The sequence below is a fragment of the Eschscholzia californica genome, unplaced genomic scaffold (genome assembly GCF_041429995.1).
Source record: "Eschscholzia californica isolate CP2 unplaced genomic scaffold, dmEscCali1.0.p SCAF_1, whole genome shotgun sequence".
Lineage (NCBI taxonomy): Eukaryota > Viridiplantae > Streptophyta > Magnoliopsida > Ranunculales > Papaveraceae > Eschscholzia > Eschscholzia californica.
Genome location: NW_028238198.1, coordinates 60251026 through 60277243, shown reverse-complemented (window position 1 = coordinate 60277243; position 26218 = coordinate 60251026). Strand labels below are relative to the sequence as shown.

Sequence of the window (26218 nt, the reverse complement as noted above, 5' to 3'; positions counted from 1 at the left end):
ACAATTGTTGTAGCATTAGATCAATCCCAAATTGATTATACTAGTTGTGCGTCTGTTCGTAATCAAATACTCATAGACTAGTCTGGACTCTTTCTTTTTATTAATATTTTAAGTAAAGTTTGTGTAAAGTTTAGAATGTAGCTTAACTATTAAGAATATGATTCATGTTCAAGTAGTCAAAGTTTCGATTCTTCTTCAAAGACTATTAGGATTTATGTTTCTACTTCTCTTTATACATAAAAGGGCCCTAATTTTAATTTCGCTTTAGACCCCTTAAACACTTGGGCCGCCCCTGCATACTGTAGAGCAAATTCTATGACTTGGCTCTTCTATGGACATAGCAAAATTCATTTATCTTAATAGAGTACTCCAACAAATTAAAAAAAAAAGAGTACACCAACAAATTAAAGTTTCTTTACTTACCTAGGCATACGATTAGACTGAGTTTAGAAGTGTGGGATTGTCACCAGACCAGTCTATTATAGGTTTTGGAAGTTTGAGCAATATAATAAGTTTGGAACATCTCGATTGGCCTAATTTAATCTAGGGTTTGTTAAACAAAGGCATCTTCCACTTAATAGTTAACCTATGAAAGGCTAATATTATCTACATAAGAAGTTACACCAAAAGACAAAAGAGGGCAACAAATCAATCTTATCAGTAAATATCTAATCGATTGTGGTAGTCCGAAGGCACTCAAACTGGTCTAATCTGTGTTGAACTTAAACGTCACGGATTAGACCCAATCTGATATTCTTCAGATTGCCTTGAATCACAGGTTTCAAACTCATCAGTCCGAAGCCCACAAACCAGGAGAGGAATTGACTAAGGGCAAAAGAATAGAACCCTTTAAAGGCAGCCATGGGCCAAATTTATTGTCAAGATGTTTCCTTTGAGGGTGCATCTGACGGCTAGATGTTGACAGTAAGTAGACCCACGGAAGTGGTGGGTAATATGGACCAATATTGCTGATTCAAATTTTCCATGAGAAACAGGTGAGGTCTACTGGTTAGTACTGATGGTCGGTTAGAGAGGGTAGAGAGAGAGAGAGAGAGAAGCACGTGGCAAATTGAGTATGACATTGACATCAGCTCTGGGTGTTTTGTCTGAGTTTGCCCAGTGACCGAGGCTTCTCCACTGCCCCCCCAAAAAACACACCTCTCTCTCTCTCTCTCTCTCTCTCTCTAAAAACTCTGCTCAGCTTTTGCAGAGATGTAAAGTAAAGAACCTCAGTAGGTTAGGTCAGGGGGGTGAAAGTCTTTTATTATAACTGAACACAAAAAACAAACCCAAACTCTTCTAATCTTGACTCTCTCTCTCTCATTCTTGACTCTCTCTGTAGCTATATCTATGGAATACGATCTGAATCAATGGAGAAACCAGATGTATCAGTTAGAAAATAAAAAACCTGAAAACAACCCAAGACTATTTAATTTTCAAGAATCAGATTTTGGGTCTTCTTCTTCTTCTTCTTCTAATGCTGAGACTGCTCTTCCATTGTTTGTAGCTGAACCCAATAGCAGGATCAGCAGTTTGTCACCTAATTATAGACTTCCTGGTATACTTGTCTCTCTCTCTCTCTCTCTCTCTCTCTCTCTCTCTCTCTCTCTTTTTGTCACTTGTCTGTTCTAATAAGACTGCATCTATTTACTCACTCTTTATTGTTTGTTGAACTTTTTTTTTTTGAGTGTTTTTGTAGGAATTGGGGTAGGTTTGTTTAGTTGGATTCAATGGCAAGAACTTGAACTTCAGGCTTTGATCTTTAAGTATATGTTAGCTGGTGTAGCTGTTCCTATTGAGCTCATTCAATCCATCAACAAAACCTCTCTTACCTCTCCTTTATGTTATCTTCATTACCCTCCAACACCTAGTAAGTTTTCTTCTCTCTCTCTCTTGATTAGTTCATAAGTTCTCATAATGGGTATTTGTCTTTCTTACTGATAAGCTCTCTAGGTCAGTGTTTATGTAGTATTACTAATTGGTTTGGGTAAATAAGATGATTCAACTCAATGTTTTCCCTTTTCACTTGATTTCTCTTTCAATCTTGCTCTATTTGCATTTTGACTTTGTGTACAAAGGTGAAATCTTTGATTGTTTTGTCCTCCTTAAATGGGTTCTTGTTCTGATGTTATTTTCCTTGGTCTAATGTCTGATACTTTTTCCTGAAAAAAAATGTCAAAATTAGTGTTTCTTTTTAGGTTAGTTACTTTATTGGGTAAGGGTTTTAGGACTTTCTTCTGGGTTTATTGCTGATTTAATATCTAGGGTTTGCAATGTTTTTGTGTGTTATCAGTGTTCCAGTCAGGATACTGGGGAAGAGGATCAATAGACCCACAACCAGGTAGATGCAGGAGAACAGATGGCAAGAAATGGAGGTGCTCAAGAGATGTAGTGCCTGATCATAAATACTGTGAACGTCATGTTAATCGAGGCCGAAATCGTTCAAGAAAGCCTGTGGAAATTCCCACACCTGCCTCCGCTGGTGGTGCCGTTAGTAGCCTGAAAATGACTAACGATTCCGCTACACTCTCCACTGTAGTAGCCGGTGGGACTAATTTCCCTCACTCTATATCGCCTTACACTAAGCTCCTTCACCTCAATCAAAGGTATATTTGTTAAGTTATCGTGTTAGTTCATGGCGTTTATTTGTTAAATGCTAGTTGAAGCCTTGACGAATAGGGGTACCCTTAGTTTTGGGAACTGGTTCCTGTAGGTGTGTTAATAGCCAGAGTTAGCTATGAAAACGGGTGAGTTTGATCTTCGAATGAAATTTATTAAACAAAATAAATATTTGTTTGGCTTGAAGGAAGTATGTTATTTGACATCTTCTTGTTTGTTTGTTGATCCTTTGCTAGTAGATCCATAGAAAATAAAGCCGGAAACCGATTCTTGGTCGAGACTGACTCTAACAACTTTGGAAGAGAGCAGAAACCCAGCGGGCAAATTCTTCGTCATTTCTTTGACGATTGGTCGAGATCCGATCAAGAATCCCATGATCCTGATCATAATTCAAGTTCAGCAGTTTCTGCTTCTTGCCTATCCATCTCAACTCTACCAAGAAACAACTCATCATCTGACTTCTCATTGAAACTCTCAACGGGCAACGGTAACGAACGTCCTGAAGGGAATAAAAGGCCGGGAGAACAGCCGCAGCTGAATTGGGAAGTTGGATGGGGAACTTATCAAGTTAGTCCGATGGGAGGGCCACTTGCTGAAGCACTGAGACCTTCGACTGCTAACTCTTCACCAACGAGTGTCTTCCATCAATTGCAAAGAAGCTCTGTTTCTGAGACCAGTAGTGTTAGTGCTTGAATCTACTTCGGTGCTTTTTCTTTTGCTCAAGGAAACTATGTTTGAAGGTTTCGTTCCATCATTTTTATTTGGATTAGAGTTGTTCATCCTTTCTTTGAACTTGCTTTTCTGGTGGGTAGTTTGTTCATCTCTCCTTGTAATCGGGCATTCTCGTTTTAGGAGACAAAAAGCTTCGCTAGCGCCCCTAGACCGCGAAAATCTTAGCATAAAAGAATATCTGAAAAGGGCTTCTTCCTTTCATTAATAGACGTCCACACCCTAAACAGTTGAGAATAATTTAGGAAACTACATTTCATCCACAATGACCAAAATATGGGAAAAATTATTTGCAGAAACTGGTTATTATCGACTGTCAATGGTATGTAACTGTCAAATATGAACCAAATTGGTTGCAGCTTGACTTCGACAATGAAGTTCATTGGAGCTTTTAACAGTACATGCAGATGCTGAGGAGAAAGTATTTTTAGATTAAAGACATCTCCCGCAAATTCAAAGTTATATAGTTCGCCAAGTAAAAATAGTTTCAACAAATGTATCACATTATTTAAACCGATATCTGAGTTCTGGGTCATCATCTTTTCTGGAAGTTGAGGAACTTGATACCACAAACGAAGGCAAAGGTGAAGGCGAGAACGAAACTAACATGAGCCAGGGCAACATATGGCAAGAACTCATATTCATATCCAAGATTAGCTTTTAGGATCTCCTGTAGTGTTGGCTTGCTTAACATCCCTGGGACATCGATTTCAGCAGTGTTACTGCCTAGTTGAGATGTTATTAGGCCGTACAGCGTCCAAGCAACAGGTGAACCCCAGTAGTACCATCTCCACCATACCGGCATTTGCTGCAAGGTCGATTTTAGGTAATCAGAATCCTGCATAAAGATGTTCATGTTGGGTGGTCCTGGGGCTTTCTCACTGTAAAAGTTAGTTCAAGTAGCGAGGTTTTCACCCACTTATGAAATGACCGCCTGCCCCTTCCACAACCAATACATGATCTTCCAAACGGTTTTAAGGGTGTTGGTCATTTTATTCTTATAACCAACACTAACAAGTTACACTATTACATAACAAAAGTTCTTTTTCTTTCTTTGTTTTGGACCCTTTTTTTGTTGTTGAAATGTCTATAGTAGACTTAAAAAGGATAAATCGCTTGAAGACTTGAAATTCAAAGAAAGAAGTCTGTCATTTTGAATTACAAAAAGTAAAACAGAGCAAACACTAAAGCTAGGGAAGTGGGACGTGGTTTTGAGTTAAGTTTACGTACCATTCGAGGGATGAGAAAACCAGAGAACAAATTCCATAAGCTATGGAAGAAGGCCATAGCGATGCTAGCTATTTGTTGGTTTGGAGTCAGAGCTATCAACATCATTCCAAACAATGTGTAGTAGGCGAAGCACATGAACATGAAGTAGAAGAACCAAAAGAAGTTGCCGGAGTTCCAGGGAAATCCAATCATAAAGTAAAGGATGACGGAGTAAATAAAGGTCTGGATTACAACATAAATCATCTCAATTGCAACCTGCAGAAGAAGATCTTAGAGATCAATTTTCTTAAATTCGCTATGTCGGAATAAAGATGGACATGTTTCCATTTGCCTAACCATGTGATCGTGAAGCAAGAGCAGAATTTTTCTTATCATATTTCTTAATTTATGCTTGGGCCTGTTAGCAACTGCATGTAATAGAAAAATGATATGGAAGTATCACACTACCTGCGAAACTGCATAAGGGATTGCCGAGTACATTCCTGCAGTTCTTTCACGGTAAAAAACTGTTCTTTCTGTTGCTACAATAGGTATCACTCCATAACCACTACCCGATCCAAGGAAAAGAGTACAAGTATACATAGCTCCAAGAATATTCTGCAGGTCTTGCTGCTTTGATCTGTAACATTCGATACGAATTATTAGCTCCAGGCGGATAATGGTAAAAAAATCCCTATCTAAATCAAAAGTATAGTTTTAGCGATGAACTACATAGATAAAAAGACAGGTTAGTTGAATGATGTCGCCGAGGCAATCGGAAGAGTAGAAATTAAAACAAATTGATTGCTTACATGTTATCTCCTTTTTTCCAAAATATGGTACCAAATATAACGCCAACGACTATAGTGGTAAACAACCGCATGCCATTGTACGTTGGATTCCTCCAGTATGACCAATAATGTTTCCAGAAACATGCAATGCATTGAGTAATGAAGTTCTGGGAGTACTTTGTTGGGAAATAAAGATCCTCAGAATCTGGTGCAGGAGTACTTAGCTCCTCGATTAGTTCCTGATTCCTCCTGAAGGGAATAAATAGGAAACGAGTATAGCAAAATGATAAAATTTTACGAGAAGAGAAAGTTGCCGACATTAAAAAGTTTTGTTGAACTCACTGATAAAGTGAAGAATTGACATAAATTTCTGCAAAATCTATATCAAGCTGAGCCTCAACAGAAGAAGCAGTAACTTCCAGCATCCATGTAGCAGGATTATAGCCATCTTTTATTTTTGGAACCTCTGGCATGTCCTGCGAGAAGTTACAAGGATAGTGGGTCACACTTTTCTGCACAGTCGATAGCTCAAAAGCTCAAACTAAGTCGCAATATTGTGCATAGGTAAGGGATATCTCTGCTGTTGAAAGCATGCGTACTAGTTACTACAAACAAGAGGATAGACTGCCAAAGACCAAAGTCTTGTAACGGGTACAATAAAGGACTTCGGGATAGGAGTACGAGAAGGGTTTCCATTTGCCTTCATTGTTTAGACTAGACAAAATAATTTGCAGTCTAGCATATTCTTGTCTATCTCAAAATATAGGATAGAAACTTGGAAACCAATACATTCTTCTGGTTCTAGTAGCTTGTGGTTCTTGGTTATCTATGCTTCTATTCTTGCCCTCTTCTCTCATTGTTTGATGTAGTTGGTCCCACATCAAACTATCAAAGAAGAAAAGAGGCAGTTTCTCCTCAAGTCGTCTTTGTTGGTTGTTTTGACCAATGAAAATTATTATAACTGCTCTCCCTAATTTTACTATTCTTTTATGTGTAATTGCCAATCTAGATACAGAATGAACTTTCATCAAAAAAAAAGATACAGAATGAACATTCCAAGGGCATTGTTGAGCTTTTTATTCTCAGGTGTTGCAATAGATGATCGACCAAATACTCACTTCAAAATATTCTATGAGCTTGTGAGAACGGACACCGAGAGGTCCAGCATAAATGACTTGCCCTCCTCTCTTCATCAATAGCAACTGCAAGCAAAATGGTAACAATTAGCACATTCATTACTTTCATGTTTCAAGACACTTGAAAAAAAAACGAAGTCCGACAAGAAAATAGAGTCAGACCTCATCAAAAGATTCAAAAATGTCAATGCTTGGTTGGTGAATTGTGCATACAACGGTTCTTCCTGTATCTACTGTATTTCTCACTGTTCGCATAACTATAGCTGCAGCCCGGGCATCAAGGCCTGATGTTGGCTCGTCCATGAAAATGATGGACGGATTCGCAACCAACTCTACAGCTATTGTGAGTCTCTTTCTCTGTTCAGTCGAAAGACCACTTTCTCCAGGCATGCCAACTAGAGCATTCCTCAGTGGATTAAGCTCGACTAATTCCATGACCTCATCAACAAACATCTAAAGGATTAAAGAAAATCAGAAAAATCTCAATCAATAAGTTTTTCTTAAAGGCCATTCCATATGTCATTTATAGACGAAGTGTACCTGCCTCCCACCCCGAGACACAGGCACATGTCCGCAAAATAAAAAAACATGGATACAATTTTGAGATAGAGCGATCAAATAATAGAAGTTCGTACGTTTAAAGTTAAAAAGGTGATCCAGTCAAATACCTTTCGTGCATCCTTTGTGACTTCAGGCGTGAGACGTAACCAGGCTGAGTACAAAAGAGACTCGTAAACTGTAACATTTGGAGAATGAATATCATTCTGTTCACAGTAACCACTAATCCTAGCAAATGTGCATTGGTTCTTTGGATATCCGGAAATGCTAATACTTCCTTCTGTATAGCCTCCGGTTTTCCGTCCTGCTAGAACATCCATCAAAGTAGTCTTCCCAGCACCACTAACACCAACTAATGCTGTCAGTATACCTGGTCTAAAAGCCCCACTAACATCTCTTAACAACTGCAGACGGGTTTCATCTATTCCCTGGCTCTTCATTTCCTGATTACAAAAATTACCATCGGACTTGAATTGGTTAATGAAAGTGGACTTACATAATCAATTCCCCTAACATGATCTTCATATGGGAACAATGTAAAAGAAATCTTATTGATTTTAAACTTCTTCTGGATCTGGAATATTTGTTCAGTAATGTCTATATATACAACTAAAGATAGATTTACTCCTGGTTACATCATCTTTTTTCTCATCTACACTTTCCACTGGAATACAACAGAAAGTAAATTAGTACTAAATACCAATAGTTTTTGTAAGTTACCTTTAGATAATGGGCCCTAGGAACCTACGATACTATATGTATCAGTATATATACTACTTGCTAGTCTAAATTTCTAGACCTACTTTCAGTGTTGGTGATGACTAAAGAGTGGTTCGCGTAACACTTTTGTACCACCCAAGTCTACTAGACTAGTTCCACGTTATACGAGGTTTTTCCTTCGCATGCCTTGCCCGTAAACTACCCTAAGCTTCTCCACCTAAGCAATCTAGACGTCAAACAAACTCAAAGGCCTAGCTGATTTATAAGACAGGGAGTTACACTACAACCAGGTCAGGAAGGTCTTTCTAAGCAATTTAGACTAAATCCCTTGCACATGAATGTCTGTTTTCACATCATTCCTGTTTTCACATCATTTCTGTTTACATACATAAACTTCAAGATGTGCATCTAAGTGGTTAGTATCAATCAACAGGAGCGTATAAGTATTTAGAAGAAATTATTCAATAGGTGAAGAACGAGGCACCTCATTTTTATAATAAAATGTGTCCAGTAATTTAAAAAAAAAAAACTTTTATTTCCTGAAATGCTATGGAGCTCAAATTAAAGGAGAGAAGTGAAAGTCTCCTTCTTTGATGTTCCCAAAGTTATCGAGAAGAGTGACTTACAGCAGGCATATCAACATAGTAGTTGACATGGTTGAATGAGAGTGATAGAGGCTGAAAAGGTAAAATCATTCCTTTTCTAGAAACATTGGTTGCAGTGTTAGCATTTGATCTAGTAATCTCAATTGGCATTCTGATGGCATCTCCACTGGACAATGAGTTCTTACTGCCTTCGAGATCCTCATCCAAAATTACTGCCTTAGAGTCACTGGTAGCTGTACACATATTACAGGATATAAAAGATTAGCATAAGCAGTTGCATAAAATGGATAAGACAAGATTATAAAAGAAAGAGGGATAGCTTACGGCTTAAATATGTGAGTGCTGCAATAAATAAAAGATTGAAGAGAATTGAAAATCCGAAGAGTGCCCCAATACAGATCCAATACCAATATCCATTCAGAAACATGCCTCTAGCCTTGAGGATGGCCCTCCCAACTGTGGACTCACCAGTGACAATATCGTTGATGGGCTACATCAGATGAAAAAAAGTAATCATTAAGTATTGGTGTAGTCGCTACAGGAGGAAAATATCGAAATCTTGGACACTACAGCAATGCATAGCCAAACAATGACAAACTGTAGCTTTCAGTGATGAATGAATTGTTGTGGAAATCATACAGTGCTCCATCTATTATCAAGAAATTCGTTGATTGCAATGGCATTTTGTCCGTACATCATTGGAGAAGCATAATATCCCCACTTCATCCATGGCTGAATGTCATCTGCAAAGGAAACAAATTTCTGGTTGAGAGTCATGCAAAAGAGTCTGTTTCTTAACCAACCAGTGAACAGGATCAGAAGTGTTCAGACTAACTTCAACAGAGACATCAACCTGCTCCTACAAGAGATAGTTTTAATCATCACAATATCACAATCTAACCTTTGGAAATGATATATCCTCCAAGCAAAAAGACCAGTAGCAAGGTGAACATGCTAAGCACATTTGCAACATTAGCTGTTCTTGCAAGGCCTGCTATGAAGCGAAAGAGAGAGAGAGCCATCTGATGAATACCGAAGAATGCCAAGAACTGCTGGAAAAACCTGATATGTAAAAGTTTCTGTAAGCGTAATCCTTCTACGTATCAGTCATTCATGTTACATCTAGGAAAAGCTCCAAGTTACGCATCATTGCTATAAGAAAATAGGAATGGAGGGTCTCCATTTACCTTCTAGCAGCAGGAGCAAACCCGATTGTGTAATAAGTAAGAATGATCCATATGGCTGATTCCATCAATGAGATAGGGATCCTGAGGATCCAGATTGGTAGAGCATAAGCCCATGCAGGGAAAAAGAGGAAATCTCTCTGTTTGTAGAAGACCGGAAGCGTGAAAACAGTCATGGAAAGCTCAGCCGCCCCATTAAACATCACCTGAAGCAGAGCAAAAAACAGTGCTCCATAAAATTTTTCTCCATCCTGTATTTGACCAACCTTCATTTCTGTTCTAAAGAACATCGTCATGGCAATAACTGACATGAATGTTATTTGTCCAGTCTTAAAGACGTATACGAAAGCATTGCGCTTCATTAGCAACCACTCTCTAGAGAAGCATGCTTTGAAGAGTTCCCACTTGCAGATACCATACTTATCTTTGACTAGTGCAGCAGGGTGGACTCTTGACTTGTTATAAGGAACTTTAAGATCCTCTAAAAGCTGTTCACCAATGTGGAAAGATTTGAAGTTCTGAACTAACTCATCTACTGAAATGTATCTGTAAGGTCGGTTTTTATCAAACCAATACTGTTCTTGGTCCTTCTTCGAAGTTACCTCTTGCAGAAAGTCTGCAACTCCTTTTCTTTCGGGGCATTTGAATCCATTGGACTCAAAGAACTCAAGAACATTCTCACGAGGACCATGGTAAACAACCTCACCTTCAGAAAGTAGGATAATATCATCAAAAAGATCAAATGTCTCAGGGGCAGGCTGTAAGAGAGATATGATCATAGTTACATCCATAACATGAACCATCTGTTTCATAAACTTAACAATCTGATAGGTAGTCGAACTATCCAACCCAGTTGATATTTCATCCATGTAGAAAACTTTTGCCGCTCCAACCAACAACTCTCCTGCACTCAGAAGAAACAAATAAGCTTGACGCTGTTTGCAAATAGTTAGGAACTGGCTAGAGCCAAGCTATGATACTCAAAAGAAAAAACGCATAAAAAGAACAACAAAACAAACACACTGACTCAAATGGATAGGAAATTAGAAATAAAGCAGATGGTGCGACTTTAATTTCCTATACCTTGATTTTGCACTATACTACTACTACTACTACACATACCAGTAGTCACACGCTTCTTCTGCCCACCAGAGATGCCCCTTCTCATGGCATCTCCCACGAAAATATCAGCACAGGTATCCAAACCAAGTATCTACCAAAAACACAGGAAATCAGGTTTGCGAAACATGGACTAAAGATGAAGTTAACCACTTGAATTGGAAAATAAAACACCTTGAGGGCATAATCTGTAACCAAACTGCATTCCTGGCCCTCAATTGCTGTAGCTTTCATGAACGCATCGAGCTCAGGATCTGGCTTAATTCCTGCTTCCTTTTCTCGTCTTGACAATTCTGCCAGCATGTCATATCTAGTTCCAACTCCTAAGCAGCGTGCAGAGAAACCCAATGTTTCTCTGACTGTCATCTCACCGTTGTGAAGATCATGCTGGCTAATATATGCAGAAGTTCTTTGAGGGGTGAATTCCGACAGCTCATGACCACAGTAGGTGATTTTTCCAGTTACCTGTTGATGGCTTAGAGTTACTCATAGACACGGAATGTGCGTAAATGCTTCAGCAGACAAATGTCACCACAATAATAGACATGAAGAACGTATTTGTACAAATGAGTGAGAGGGATGGACTAGGGAGAGAGTCGAGAGACCCGTATATTCTTATCAAGCTTCCCCGCAAGTGCTTGCAAAAACGTAGTTTTCCCTGAGCCCGGAGGTCCAAGTAGCAGCGTCAACCTGGAATCAAAACATATAGCATGAAGAAGTACAGTATATGCCACTTTGAGTCTTCAACAGATATTTTGCCAATTTATGCATCATTCTACGGTAAACGGGGAACATGGTATATAAATTGTACAGTAAAACGAATTACAACTTCTGTAATCATACCGAGTAGGTCTCACAATTCCGCTCACGTCATCGAGTATCTTCTTAGTTATTCTCTTAGATGGTGAAAGTCGAACAGCCCCAAGAACCATCTACGGAACAATTAGAAATTTAAATCAAAATTTAAATAACAGAACCTTTTAACAGAGAAGAAAAAAGAGACAGATTTAAATAGTTTTAGTTTCTATTGATCCAAGCGAAGTTAAGAACAGAAAATTAAAACACAAAAGTGCTTATATTTTAAAAGATGAAGACTCTCCTCATAAGTTTGAGCAGAGGTGAAAGAAAGTCAGGTGAAGATAATGAATCTGTAGTTCCAAACCTCAAGGAAACCACTAAGATAACGAGGAAGGGAATAAGTCGAGATGAACTGTTTTTTGTTTTCCAAATCTCATGATAAAATTGACCGAGTGTTCTTAACTAAAATTCTTACTTCAGATCAATGTGCAAGAAAACATTTGAGTCGAGAAAGAAGAAAGTGTTAATACTTCTATAGCGTCAAGCGTGGAATTAAGCAAAGTTGGCAGTGCCCTGCTCCCTAGATATGCGTCCGCCTCAACTGATAAATTCTCGAACCTGACTTCAATCTTCGGAATATCAATTCCAACCCTGTCAGAAGTGAAAACTATTCAGTTCATTGACAGAGACAACTTGAATTCAGTAGGGGGAGAGAAAGAACCTGTCAAATCGGTCCCTAAGTCTGCGTAGAAAACGTTCATTATCATCTTCAACAAACTTAAGGATGTTCTCCAAGAGCTGCTGCCTGTCATGCATACCCAGATTAGCAACATCAACCTCAGTATTACAAATCCTTCCATTATCTAACACTTCTTTCAGCATCCCCTTCCTCATTCGATCGTAAGTCGGTAATTTCTCAATTGCAGCCCATTTCAGTTCTTCCTCATCATTCTCTTCCCCTGCAATACGTTGAAATCCATCAGAAGCACCTGTGATCGACTCCCTTGTCCTACTTGACCCCCAACTCCTACTCCCCATTGATCTTGTTAAATCGTCTCCCACAAAAGCCGCCGACATATTCGCCGTTTCAAAAACTAAATGAATAGACTTCTCGTGCGCCAAATCTTCTTAATCACCTGTATCCAAACATCACATTCTTTTAAGTCTTTTTCTTCTCAACTGAAAGAGCAGAATACCTGAAAAAAGGTTTTTCTTAACAAAGACCACTCATTCTAAGATAGAAGTTCAAATGTAATGACGGAAATAGCCACGTTTCCTGTAATTCAAGGTTTACCGGAAAACAAAGTGGCGCCTAAACATAAATCTTGGTCTTCTTAATCTTAAAGAGTTCTTGATATGATATTAGGGTTTGAAAGTCATCAAATATCACTTAAACAAAGTATTAGAGAGATAACAATGAAGTATGAACTGGTTCAGAAATTGGTATAGTTATTGTTTTTCATGTGTGACAGATTAAGAAATTGATGAGATATCTAGAATTCACAATGTGTATCATCATGAAATTATGGAAAATATATATCATGATATCCTAGAAAACACCAAAAAGCTAATAATGCACTACAATTTGTACAATCAAAATGATTCAAAGAGACTTACAACAGTTTACAGATAAAATCTCTTGTACGCGTTCTCCTACTTAACTCGTTCCATGCCTTTGATATATTTAGCCTGTTGTACAACCAATTTAAACTTTATCATATATTGGTAGGACACTTACTTCAAGCAAGTAAAAATATTTGATTTAAATTATTAATACGTCTTAAAATGTGTCTCTAATACTTTCCACTTTTAACAGAAACAATATGGTAGACATATCGAACCTTGGTTTTCCTAAATTACGTCATGAAGGAATATGTTAAGATATAAGTTCTTTCTATTTTTAACTAATTAACATTGTAGTTTGTACAAACTAGTAACCGGAGAAAGATCTACTGGTCAAAATGAAAGAATCTAGGACTCAATATATTCCATAAAGAATGTCATGAGAGACCATTGCCCATTTATTGATCCAAGTGGAAAGAATTTATGGCTTAAAATAAGTCATAGAGTTTTTCCATTTTTGATGAATAAACGTTCAGTTAGCTAAAGCATTTCCTTATGGCACATGATAAGATAGTGAGTTTATCGGTTCGGGCTGACCCGTACGGAAAATGGGACAGGCAACCCGAGTCCTGTCTCGGTCTTGGACCTCCATTTCTGAGGCCGACAGACTAGGCCCGGCCCGGAAAAGTCCCGTTTGGGTGCTTGTTTTTTCATTTTTATTTTTTTCTAATTTCTTATGTTTTATGTTTGTTATTATTTTATTTCATTTTTAATTTTGAATGAAATTAAAAATGAACATGTACGATACGGTAAGGGTTAGGTTTTGGGATATCTTATGATACCCAAGCCTCCCAATTGATTACATTGTTTAGATATGACTTTGAAGTTTGATCTTAATGATTCAACTCTCTTTGCCCGAAGGAAGACTTCCCTTTAACATCCTCTATGTCTACATTACTAGATAGACTCATATCCTTAAAGACCTTGTTGTTTCCATCTACCCAAGTACTCTAAGTGATTGCACAGCAACAATCTCCCGGACTTCCTTTCTTTTCTTTTGATTAAAAAGGCCTTCCTGTTGCTCTAACAATTGATTTATAGTTCTAGGCCTACACCATTGTACTTTGAGCGAGGCCGTGAAATTACTGACTTTAAGTGTGTCCTTGTCTTTAAATCTCCGAATCCTCTAATCTGGGAATTTTGACATTCTGTATTATTGCAAAGTTTCAGACAATTCTACATAGCTCTGAATCTCCAAATCATTTAAACTTCTTTTAATTTAATGTAATATTTTATTTTTATATTTCTTTTACTTTTAGGTAAGTTAAATAGTATTACCTAAAAAATTTAATTTACTTTAAGGTAAGTTCACGTAATGTTTGTAATCTTTTACCAGAAACGACATGTATAATACAGTAAATTATGTATAATGTTTTATAAAATTCATCATGTGTTAGAGACAACAGAACTTTAGTTTGAATAATAAGACTACTGTTATGTAAAAAAAAATATATGTAAAGTGCAATAAATTACATATAATTTTTGGAACATTACACACTGTTTACCTACTGTCTAAGCAGTATGACTCGGAAGGGCCGAGTCCCAGTCAAGGGCCGAGTCAGCCGAGTCACTCTGAATATTATGAAGTTGTTAGTAGTGTATGTATATAAAATAATAACATGATAATACTTGATAAAATCAAGTGCAAACTTCAAAATTAAATTACTAGTAGAGTTAGGAACAAGTAGAACTAAATAATCACTCTAGTAGACCTATACTCTAATAGTAATAACTAATAACTAGAATAAAAAAACTAATAGACTTACTATAAAAATAAATAGAAATACAATCTTTACCGAATCAGCCGAGTCAGGTCCGAGTCAGCCGAGTCACTCGGGCTAACCTTAGACTCGGCTGACTCGGTGGGACTCGGCTCGGTGTACTGCCGAGTCCCGAGTCACTCCCGAGTCACTCGGCTGACTCGGTCGAGTCGTACTGCATAGCCTACTGTTATGTGTCATGTTAAATAAAGTACACATAATTTCGTATAAATTACACATCGTTTACATTCTGTTACAAAAAAAACGTACGAAATCTTCTCTGGATCAGAAATGTTATCGTTACCGGATCAGATAAAAATGTCGTAAACATCAAGATCTGTAACCTAAATCTAATGAAAAATAAAATAATACATGAATACAAACATAACATAATCGGAGATAATGAATTAGTAAACAAGGATTTAACATTAACATCATAAATCAGTTATGAAGATCTTAGAGAGAGAAAATCATGAATAATGATGAATATTTGAGAAGATGATACAGAGATGAAATCGATTATAATAAAAATCATAAATATCTTTAAAGATGATGATGAAAAACATTAGAAAGAAAGATTGAACTTGTTACTTTAACCTAAATCTAATGAAAAATAAAATAATACATGGATACAAACATAACATAATCGGAGATAATGAATTAGTAAACAAGGATTTAACATTAACATCATAAATCAGTTATGAAGATCTTAGAGAGAGAAAATCATGAATATTTGAGAAGATGATACAGAGATGAAATCGATTATAATGAAAATCATAAATATCTTTAAAGATGATGATGAAAAACATTAGAAAGAAAGGTTAAACTTGTTACTTTAACCTCATAAGCAACTATAGATCTTAACAAAGGTACGAACCTGAATCTTTTTTGTGGAAATCAAAATAAACAATGGAGTTTTCAGTTGGTTTATTGGATTGGAATGAGGTATGAAGCTTCTTTAAAAAGAGAATGAATATAGGTTTCGGTTTTAGAAGAGAAAAAATTATGATTTCTGATTTTGATTAGAAATGAAGATAATGGTTTCGGTTATTAAGATCGTGATTGGAGAGAGAAAGAGGGAGATAAAAATGGAAACTGAATATTGGTGGATTTGATTAAAACGGAAGTGTTTCATTATATATAAAGTTAGATTAGGTATTATGAAATTATAAGCATCTTGTGGATTTGGGTTTTCTCTCGAGATGGATACAAATGGACTAGATATTTATTTGTTTTAATATTTTGGTTTATAAAACCATTTGAAGTTTAGAGTGGATTAAATGTGTTATTAGGGGTAGATTTTTGGGTCATAAGCCCAAAAATTATTTAATTTACCGTAATCTTTTACTTGTTATATTTGAATTTTATATTTAAGGTAAACTTGATTTAAGGTAGATTTGTTATCTTTTAAACTAGTGCTAGGAGAGGATGGACCAAATATTTTATGTAATCTTTTACATGTTATATATGTTATCATTGAATTTTATATTTAAGGTAAACTTAATTTAAGATAAATTTGTGATATTTTCTTACATGTTATATATAATATTGCATAATCTTCTACTTGTTAAATTTGGTATCTCTTACATTTATGTTTAAGGCAAATTTAGTTTTAGGCAACTTTTGTTAACCCTTACATTATATCTTATAACATGTAAGAAAGTTTATGCTTTGGGCCACCTTTATTAAGAAGATTCTGGCGGTGGACTCTCTAAGAAGAAGAGCTATTCAGTTAGTTAATCGATGCGTCTTATGTAAGGCAGAGGAAGAGTCGATTGATCATATCTTCCTCCATTGCAAGGTAGCGGAAAATTTGTGGTCCTACTTCATCGCTTCCCTTGAGACGCAATGGTGTAAACCTAAATCTACCTCTCAGATGTTCGAGCAATGGGAAGGTCTCCCCATAAGCCAAAAGCGAGGAAGGATATCTGGGACCTAGTGCCGGCGGTGATAGTCTGGAATCTTTGGAAAGACCGCAAGAACAAGGTATTCAAAGAATCAAACGCAAATATTAGTCTAGATGTTGATGATGTAAAATGAACTATTTTGTGTTGGGCTAAATGTTTGCCGAGGTTTAAACACTCATTTTATTTAGATGTAGTGAGCAATTGGGAGGTGTGGATCTCGTGAAAGGTCCATCGTCCTCCCCAACCCTTGTACAGTTTCTCTTTTTCTTCTTTTAATATATTCATTAAAAACTTTGAAAAAAAAATAAATCTTTTTTAGGTCAGTTGTCCCATATATAATAAGTTTGTAGTTTTTTATCTTTTTTATTTTAAAATTTAAAATAAAATTTATAAGGACAATAGAACAAAAATGTGTTGACCTAGTCCGACCCAAGATCAACCTGGCCTGGTTCAATTCCCAATACCGGCCTAGGCCAAGGTATAGCCAACCCGGGTTGAGGCCCGGCCTTGGACTATCTCAACCCGGGTTGGTTGGGCCCCACCTAATTAGCACCACTATGATAAGATATAAACCCTTTCAATTTTAATCGAGGAACATTAAGAATAGTACTAACACGTGCCTTGGGCCTTGAAATCGAGAACATATGCTCGGGTCTTACTTGGCCAGGTCTGGCCAGTTGAGCACTGAAACTAAATGAATACATGTTTTAATCGGGCGAATCTGGTCGGGCATATTACAAGAAGGGAAGTGTAGAGGTGTTCCGTAAAAGTGTTAAAAGCGCCTCCCGCAAGAAAAATATGAGGGGAGTTTTTGTGAGAAGGAGCCACTTTTAACACTTACGAAGGCGCCTATAAGGCTTCTTTACAAGAATGAATTGTCCTTGAGGCATAAACCTTTAAAACTTTTACCTATATGTCCTATTGGATCCAAATATGTGATAGATTAGTAAGTGTTGTACATGATAAAAAAAGATGGAAACATCAGTCGCAGTTTTGGAGAACATGGTAGAACCCATTAGCAAGTAAGAGTCTAATAATAATGTTCAAGTCGAGTTAAATTTGCAATCGTGGTAACAACATCAAAAGGAAACACATGAAAAGGTACCTAACAATCATTTACTTATCTCAAGCAACTAATAACATATTCTCCAGCAAGTCAGATTCCTAAGAGACTATTACTTATGGTATCAACCTATTATGCAGTACAGAACAAAACCTAATAAGATATTTAAGACGAAAGGTAAAAATATATTCACTCATCAAAGAAATAATTGAGCGGTTCATAACCAAAATACCAAGTTTCAAGTAAAAAATAAGAAGAGCTTAAATGCATGTAATTTATCTGGCAATGCTACTTTCCCAACTAGCGCGACACGAACATTGACAAATGGTGACGCGGAGAGCAAGTTCTAGCAACTCTTAAATCTGGGTTGTTTAAACGAACACCCAGATTGAATTGATCTTTCGATATTCTTTACACATCACTACTTGTCAAAGTTTTCCTCACGCAAGTTGGGAAAGTAGCATGCGTGTAATTTATATACATTTAAATTTCTCATTCTCAATTCTGAAGTTTTCGGACTTCATAACTGGGCATGAGAATTTATAATTTGCTCCAATTTAAACTATTTATATAGAAATTGTGCTATTGTCACCTGTGTTTGCGACTATGCTCAAGGAGGACATGAACATGGTTGACATAAAATCTTTGTGGGTTCCAGATCTTACTTTTAGGAAAATGCTGAGCAAACCGTAGAGGTAGAGACTCTACCTGATCTGAACTTGACTTTTCTCCAAGAGCAGCAAGTTCTAGGGAATTTACTGCATTCAAGCATACCACAGTCCATAGCCATATTTTGCTAAGCAAGAGCACCTGTGGAACCTTCAATAGCCAGTGGACCCAAAAGATCACCAAGGAGATTAGAAGATGTAGTTGGTTGAGAATCTACTCCGGTCAAGGTCCTATTTCTTTGGATTTGCATACTTGGTCTGCCAAGTTAGGTTCCTCTAATTTTCTCAAATTTTTAAGGAAAATAAATGAAACTAACAAGTAGATTATCTGCAGTTAAAAGAAAATAAGCTCTCACCATACTATTCAAAATAGGCATCTTCACGAGGCCCAGCTGCCAACAGGTGGAGATCAAAAAATATAGCATTGATTAGTAATAACCAAAGCATTTACACAGTACTGCCAGTCCCGCAATTTGATGGTGATTATGTCGGCGATATCAATCTCTGTTCAGCCTTTTTGAGTAATGGAGACTAGTTCTTTTTATAAAAGAGACACAGGCTTACATATTGCTAAGACATTCTAACTATTATGCTCTAATTTATATATTTCCGGAGAAAGAATTATATACTGATATAAAATGGAATTATATACATCGACACAAACAAAGCCTCCCAATTAGGGGTAAAATCCCTGTAAGATACCAATGCTGCCAATTTTTTCCCCTTCGCCCCAAAGTAAAGTGACATGAGCACCGAAACTTTCACATTGAAAAACTCTACTCTTTCCTTTTAAAATCAGTATGTTACGTGCTTTCCAAATATCCCACAGCACCCCGCATGTGTCCTTAAGTTCCAGAGCTTCTTCTACTCCTCCTGCACTTGTAACGCTCCTCATGATAGGTACATTCGGTTCGACTCCCTAGTTATACACTTATACTCCATGCTGACTTCCTAGCATCAACGAATAGACCCAAATTTCTCCGTGCAAATGGGCAATCTAATAAGATGTGATTTTTGAATTAACATTGTCCTCAATGTTCTAAGCATACACTCACCAAAAGATAAAGAGGCACATCAATTTAAAGAGAAGAGTGGAGAGATATTACCATAACCGAAGGAGATAAAGGATGATACTACCAAGGCTCATGTATAAAAAGGTTCCAAGTTGACGCCAAGCTCGCGCCATCCCCAAACTTGGAACAAACCACGCCTCGGAAGTAAAACATATAAGAAATGCTCCTAAAATATCAACAAATATCATGAGAATGAAGCACATAAAACATATGACCATATAAAACCTACCACTAACGCGGGTATACACGATTGCATTGAGCTATGCAATTAGCCTTTAGTTCTCTTGTTTTCACACAAGAGCACGAGTTATGTCTCGCGGAGGGTTTCCAGAGATGTTACCCACAACCATCAAGGCCCATCTCAGTCGGCCTAACGATCGTACAACAAAAGACGGAAGATTTGGGGGTCAACCCAAAGAAAGCTATATACAAAAAGTAATCGTCTCACAAATATATACAAGCTAAGAAGTGCAAGTGAGACTAAAAACGAAAAGAGGCCATCCCCAAACTTAGTGGATGCACGGTCCACTAAGTTAGCATAAATGTTAGGGGTGACGACTAAAAAGTCGTCAAAAGGATCGACATACGAATGAAGGGTCAGGAGGTCTGTCGAAGGCAAAAAATCAAACTTAAGCTTCGTGGATAGAACATCCACTAACTCCCTAGACATGCTAGGAAAGACGTCTGCAATGTCCCAAAAGGGATCAACGACCGAGTCTGAGATCATGTGGAAGGTCGGACTAGACTCTAAGGGTAAGGCAATAGGCTCAGGGACCAAGTCAATGTCCATGGTTTCCTTAAGTAAATGGTCCGACAAACTATCCAAAGTGTCTCTAAATACAATATCGTTGATGTCCTCAAGGGCATCTGAAGCCTCATATTCAGTTCTAACATCATGTCTGGCATCTAAGACTGACTCCTTACAAGTGTCGAAAATCAAAAAGTTCAAAATAGTGACATCCCCAAAATTACTCGTAAACCTATCATCTTGAATATCAAAGTCTAACCTATCATGATGAGATGACATATGTCGAGGAAATGAGACAACAAGGTTATCAATTTGTTCAAGTTCTTGGGTCTTCTCAGTTAATTCGTCGACATTTATCTTAGTACTAGGGTTAGACGTATTACCCTCGCCATCGGACCTAGTACCCTCTTGAGTTTGGGGTGGTAAAACCCCTTCCTCGTCGGCTAATAACTGTGGCATCATCATCTCTAATGGATGATTTAGAGATTCTAATTGATGATTTAGAGACTCAAACCTCTGATGTAACTCTTGTTGCATTTGAATTTGCGTCTGTTCAAATCGATCTTGTGTCTCTTCAAGTTGTAACATCATTTCAGTCAGACGTCTCACAGACTCTAATTGAGAATTATCTTCAAGAGTCTCTTCATGATAAGGCTCACAAGTGTAATTAAATGAAGACTCTTGATAATAACTCCCACCGTACATACTAGGATCATACCTGCCTCTAAAATCATTTGTCTCAGAATAGTGTGGACTATAAGGTCTCTCATACATATTTGATGTTGGACCATATCCATCACTAATCTGATCGCCTCTACACATCCATCGGTATTCTCCTAGGGTCATACGATATCGGTCAGGCTCAAATGGTCTATTCCCTTCACTAATCGGAGCATCCATGCACATCCTTTGGTATTCACCTAAGGTCATATCAGGTCGGTTAGTGCGGGGAATCCTCGAAATAAGCTCATCATCATCAACATCGAATGGCCAACCGTTATAAGAACGGGCCATGATCTAACAGTATTCAAAGATGGTAACACATAATCACAAAATGGGAACTAACAATTATAGAACTAAACAATCACACACATGTAAGAAGGAAGAGATAGAATGCGATACTATTGACTTTTCGGTTTACTTCTCGATTCCTTCCTTTCCTTCGCTCCTATGTCTCTTCTGGCTATTTTCTTGAAATGGTACCTAAAAAAAATACAATTAAGAAAATAGAAAAACAAATAAAGCAAAAATGTCTAAGTAAGAAATTAACACTAAACTAATGAACAAACAAGCAAACGATATCCTAACTACTAAACCTATCCCCGGCAGCGGCGCCAAAAACTTGATGGGCCTAAAAATAGGTCTATTCCCGCAAGTATACGGGGTCAAGTTATAGTATTTATAATAAGATCGAGTATCGTCCCAAGGGATAGGTAGGTAACTTCAGATATTAACGGCGAGTTTAGCCCAATAATCAAAATGTCAATATCTAACTTAGACTAACACACACACACACACACCACTTCATAAATTTGATAATTGATTTGCAAGAAATAAGAAAACAAATAAAACTATCTAAACTATCTAAGTGAGAGGTAAGAGGATATCTAAGGTTATAAAATCCACCACATAATTTCACTTTATAAGACAAGCACTTAATTACTTAAATCTCTTTTGTATTTACTCGGGATCCAATATAATGAACTATTTAGATTCCGGATGATATTCTAGATAAAACGATTTATAATTATTAATTCTAATTGTCTTCCTTATAGATGGTTCGGATCGCTTAACTATTATCCATCATCTAAAAAGCATACTCCATCTAACAACTTAACGAAAGTATGAAATATCTAATTATGAGGCATGAGTAATAGAAAGAGAATCCAATCCATATAGATAAACAATTAATAGACATTAAAGCACATCAAAGGATTTAATTAATCAAGAACAAGTATTATAAAGATCCAAAATGGGTTTCATTCACAACCTTAGATTGCTAAGTTAACTATACATGGAATTTAGAGTAACATTCATTGACATTGTAAAATAAATGAAAATACTAAGAAATTAATGGAAAGAGATCACCAAGAATGTTCAAAATCCATATTCCCATGTATCTTCATTTTATCCAAGATTTGCTCCATTTGTGTTCAAGAATTGTACTCCAAGAAATCCAAGTAATAGCTATTTTATTGCAACCCAAATAAGAAAAAGAAAGAGAAGGAAGAAATTAGATCTAGAAAGAAGTTGGAAAGAAGAGATGAAGAGGGTAAAGATGATAAAAGAACATGAAAGGAAGAAGGAGAAGACTATTAATGGAAGAAGGAATAGTGGTAGAGAAGAAGTAGTAGAGAAAGATAGAAGAAGAATGGAAAAGATGGATTTAATAGTAGAGAAGAAAGAAAGAAATAGGTAAGAAGAGGTATAGGTTGAGTAGAGAAGAGGAATATTGGTAAGAAGAGGTATGAAGAAATAGGTAAAAAGAAATAGGTAAGAAGAGATATTGAGAGGGTTTGCAAGTCTAGGTTTTAATGGAGGAGCAAGTGCTATTTATAGATGGGTTAGGGTTTTTGTTGGGTTAAATGGTAAAAAATGATAAATGAGAGGGTTACTTTTGGAATTTGGGATGGTTTAAAGGGTAAACCCAGGCGGCTAGGGTTTGTGTTACCCTTAAAAGAGAGAAATGGGGGGACACTTGTCAAAAGGAGCACGGGTATGAGAATCTGGTCGTTAGGGGTGCAACTACACGCGATCCAGTGCTTCGCGGCTTAGGAAGGGACGTGCGACAGCAAGCAGCAGCCATCGGATGCGTAGCGCACGGATCTGGACGAGCGGGAAGTGGACACGCGTCCGGGAGCACGAAGTTTAAGCTGCTTCGGGTGCACGGAATAAGTGTAAAACACGGGACACACCTCAGCCGTTAGATCTTCATAACGCGGGAGTAAGCGGTCACGATTAAAACGTTGGAGCTGGGCCACAGAACCACGTTGCGACGCGCTACACTGAATCACGCGTATAGGATCCATTTCGCTGCACAGCGCAAACACGGGACTTGGATATACCGGCCTCCACAGCGCGCCACGTGTCTTCTTGTATACCGCATGCCCGAATTTCTACCAAAAGTGTCCCACCAAGTCAACAGCATTTGACCCAACTTTGACTTTGGCTAATTCCTTCGTCCGGACTCCGATTTGACTTCCGTTTTCTCCTACAGACTCGTCTCGACCTCTACTTTTCAACCACGCACTGACCTTGGCCAAATTACCAGATTGTCCTTGACTCCAAATGACCAAAATACCCTTCATGCATCTTTTTCTCGTTTTTAACCGTTTTTCACATCTAACTCCGCAAAAGACATCTAATCAAGAAAACCAACCATTTTATTATAATAAAGACTCGAAACCGACTAACTTGGCTAAATTAAACGACTTAGATGGGACATTTTCATGACCCATCATCTCTCTTGAGTTGAAAGTCGTACGAAAAATTCACTTACAAGGACAATTTTGTTTTCCATATCAAACTATAAGGAATTAATTATGTACTTTCTCTGCTCTAATTTATCAAAAAATATTAAGAAAAAATGTTCTTTTAGGTAATATTAAAGCGATTCACATACCTTTTAGCTCAGGGAACTTTGTCTACAAATGTTTTTTTAGACAAATTAAGAACCAAACTTACTGAACACTGCAACCAAGATTTTATCTGATGCAGAAAGAAGAATAGAAATGGTATGTGTTCTATAAAACAAGTCATTGTTAGGTTATTGGGCATTGAATCAATCGTAAGGCATCATATTCTCCTAGAACTGGAACCAAGACTTCCTGCTAGAAGGCGGCCATACTCTTCAAGAAGATAATTTTGGTGCAGAAATATTTCTTCGAAGATTGTAATCCCTAGAACAGATTGATCGAGAACTTCAACTCAACATTACTGTAAAAATGAAAACCCTAGTAAAAATGAAAGGTTTACAAAGCCCTAAATTTAAAGAAAAGTGTGTAAAATTAGAATGAGACATACTTGCCTTCCAATCAGAAACCTCTCTTCGACTGATCTTTCAAATAGAAAAGACTTTCCTGGGTTTTTTTATCGAGAACCCAACAATCTTGCTTACAAATTATGAGGCATCTTCAACCAAAAGAGAGAAGAACAAAAAACCGTAGTTAAAGAAGAGAGGGAGAGAGATGGAATAATTTCAGAGCTTTTTTCCATCACTTTATCTTCATCGTAGAATCTTTGTTATTGCTTGTCGCGGTTCTGCATACGAGGGTTTATTTCCCGCGCTCAAAACTTGATCGTTAACAGATTTGTGGTCTTTTTTTGAAGAGAAAATGGTTGTTTGGTGCATTAAATTATGGTGGGTGTTCTGGGGAAGAAAGAGAAGTTTCCAGGGAAAATGGTTAAAAACTCAAAAGACACGCACCAAACACTCCCCTCAAGTTGCCGGCATTAAGCTGCCCGCCGGAAATGGCCGGCGATATTTTCTCTCTCCTCTATATCTCTCCGTCTCTCGATCTCTCTGTCTCACTCTCTCTATATATATATCAATTTCTCTTCTTTCCCTCTCCCCTATTTTCTTCTCTTCCTTTCTTTGTTACAGTTCTGGCGAGGGGGTTTTCCCTTCGCCGAAACCCTTCGTCTAGATCAAGTTCTTCCAGATCCAGAAGAAGGTGTCTCGTCTGGATCTAGAAGAACCAGATCCAGACGAGTTTCCGGCTCCCATCGCCGGAACTTTCGTGAGATAATGAGAGAGGGAGAGAGAAGAGAGAACTCTGGTGATAGTGATCGCCGACATTAACGGTGGAAATTGCCGGAATACGGTGGAGGTAGTCGGAGTTCTAGTTGAGGTGAGAGGAGAAGAAGAAAGAACAAAAAATTGAAAGGGTGATGTTTGGAGGAAACAAAATAATTTTGTTTCCACCGAAAAATTATTGCCCCGGAAATTTTTCTTATTTCCCCAAAACACTGACCTTAAATTATTCATAATAACTAAAAAAAACAAGTAACTCTTTCTATTAACTCAAACTTGGCAAAATATTATAAGTAATGATCCATAAGGTTTAATATAATATGGGGTAATTACTAATGAGGTAATTTTCTAATTTATTGGTTCCCACAATACCCTTCTACACTAAAAGTCAGTGTCTCTACAAAACCAGAAAAAAAAAAAGAATCTCACCCAGCAAGCTTGAATGATGTCACACATTGTTAATATCTTTGTATATAGACACCACAGGAGGCTGAGATGGATCATTCACATATTCCACGATTGACAACGAGTGTTTTAACCATAGAGAAGCCGTCAATTATGTTCACAGTTGATAACCGACAACTTTACTGCAGAGAGAAGATTTTGGGTAAAGACTTCTTCGTAAGGTTCCAATCATGTCTCTGGTGTGATCTATTTATATCTGATGAGTCATGAAAATGTCTCATTTGAATCTCTTAATTTGGGTTAGTTAGTCTATTTCGGGCAGTTACTCTGATGAATTGTGTGTTTCTCTTTCCCAGGTGTCTTTTACGGAGTTCAGTGTGAAAACTGGATAAATCGAGAGAAAGACATGTTGAGGGAATTTTGGTTATTTTGTGCTCTGAGAATTTTGGCAAATATTGACACTTGGATGAAACTAGAGTTCATGACGAACTCGTGGGCGAAAACGGAAGTCAAATCGGAGTCCGGACGAGAAAGATAGAGCAAGTCAAAGTTTGGGTCAACATCAATTGATAATGTGCTAGAGGACACGTGGCATTGATCCAGTAGGGTGGCGTGGTCTAATCTGGCGGCAAAGTGAAATTTTGGTACATTGTTGGGCGCGTCAGGAGTCATTCGGGAATTTAGAACAAGTAAAAATCTGGTGAAACCCGAAATAGTTTACCACCGTGGCCCTTTATATCGGACGGCCTC

General features: G+C 37.4%; 2 protein-coding genes across 8 annotated transcripts; one reads left to right on the top strand and one right to left on the bottom strand.

Moving 5' to 3' along the window:
- The first annotated feature begins 1052 nt into the window (after positions 1–1052).
- LOC147567950 (growth-regulating factor 3-like) lies at positions 1053–3439 on the top strand. 2 transcript variants are annotated; one of them, XM_086654450.1, is made up of 4 exons: positions 1053–1558; positions 1700–1870; positions 2294–2606; positions 2856–3439. In XM_086654450.1, exons 1-4 carry the CDS (start codon positions 1351–1353, stop codon positions 3310–3312), a joined length of 1149 nt encoding a protein of 382 aa, XP_086510576.1. In that variant the 5' UTR covers positions 1053–1350; the 3' UTR covers positions 3313–3439. The 2 variants fall into 2 exon arrangements, with proteins under 2 accessions (XP_086510576.1, XP_086510577.1); XM_086654451.1 differs by having other exon boundaries at positions 1076–1558; positions 2859–3439.
- Positions 3440–3625: 186 nt separating this feature from the next.
- Positions 3626–24595, bottom strand: LOC147567949 (pleiotropic drug resistance protein 2-like). Of its 6 annotated transcripts, XM_086654445.1 has the most exons (25): positions 24338–24595; positions 23740–24246; positions 19243–19528; positions 18846–19196; positions 18525–18640; positions 13086–13178; positions 12190–12604; positions 11999–12119; positions 11514–11602; positions 11276–11360; positions 10845–11135; positions 10674–10764; positions 9555–10455; positions 9269–9429; positions 9007–9110; positions 8692–8857; positions 8389–8600; positions 7153–7485; positions 6647–6937; positions 6467–6550; positions 5691–5824; positions 5370–5597; positions 5026–5197; positions 4579–4833; positions 3626–4156 (listed from the first exon to the last, which is right to left on the bottom strand). In XM_086654445.1, the coding sequence occupies exons 7-25, from the start codon at positions 12543–12545 to the stop codon at positions 3884–3886; spliced, it is 4347 nt and encodes a 1448-aa protein (XP_086510571.1). In that variant the 5' UTR covers positions 12546–12604; positions 13086–13178; positions 18525–18640; positions 18846–19196; positions 19243–19528; positions 23740–24246; positions 24338–24595; the 3' UTR covers positions 3626–3883. The 6 variants fall into 6 exon arrangements, with proteins under 6 accessions (XP_086510571.1, XP_086510570.1, XP_086510574.1 ...); XM_086654444.1 differs by lacking the exons at positions 18525–18640; positions 18846–19196; positions 19243–19528; positions 23740–24246; positions 24338–24595 and adding an exon at positions 15729–15800 and having other exon boundaries at positions 13086–13205; XM_086654448.1 differs by lacking the exons at positions 13086–13178; positions 18525–18640; positions 18846–19196; ... (1 more) ...; positions 23740–24246; positions 24338–24595 and adding an exon at positions 15729–15875.
- Positions 24596–26218: the final 1623 nt, after the last annotated feature.

Bases quoted from the DNA above. Each gene is read 5' to 3' on its own strand.
- LOC147567950 (XM_086654450.1), top strand. From the start codon at position 1,351: ATGGAATACGATCTGAATCAATGGAGAAACCAGATGTATCAGTTAGAA. The intron at 1,871-2,293 runs GTAAGTTTTCTT...GTGTGTTATCAG, and splicing joins TCATTACCCTCCAACACCTA to TGTTCCAGTCAGGATACTGG. The intron at 2,607-2,855 runs GTATATTTGTTA...ATCCTTTGCTAG, and splicing joins CTCCTTCACCTCAATCAAAG to TAGATCCATAGAAAATAAAG.
- LOC147567949 (XM_086654445.1), bottom strand. From the start codon at position 12,545: ATGTCGGCGGCTTTTGTGGGAGACGATTTAACAAGATCAATGGGGAGT. The intron at 8,601-8,691 runs GTAAGCTATCCC...ATATGTGTACAG, and splicing joins AGCACTCACATATTTAAGCC to CTACCAGTGACTCTAAGGCA. The intron at 5,825-6,466 runs GTGAGTATTTGG...AACTTCTCGCAG, and splicing joins AGCTCATAGAATATTTTGAA to GACATGCCAGAGGTTCCAAA.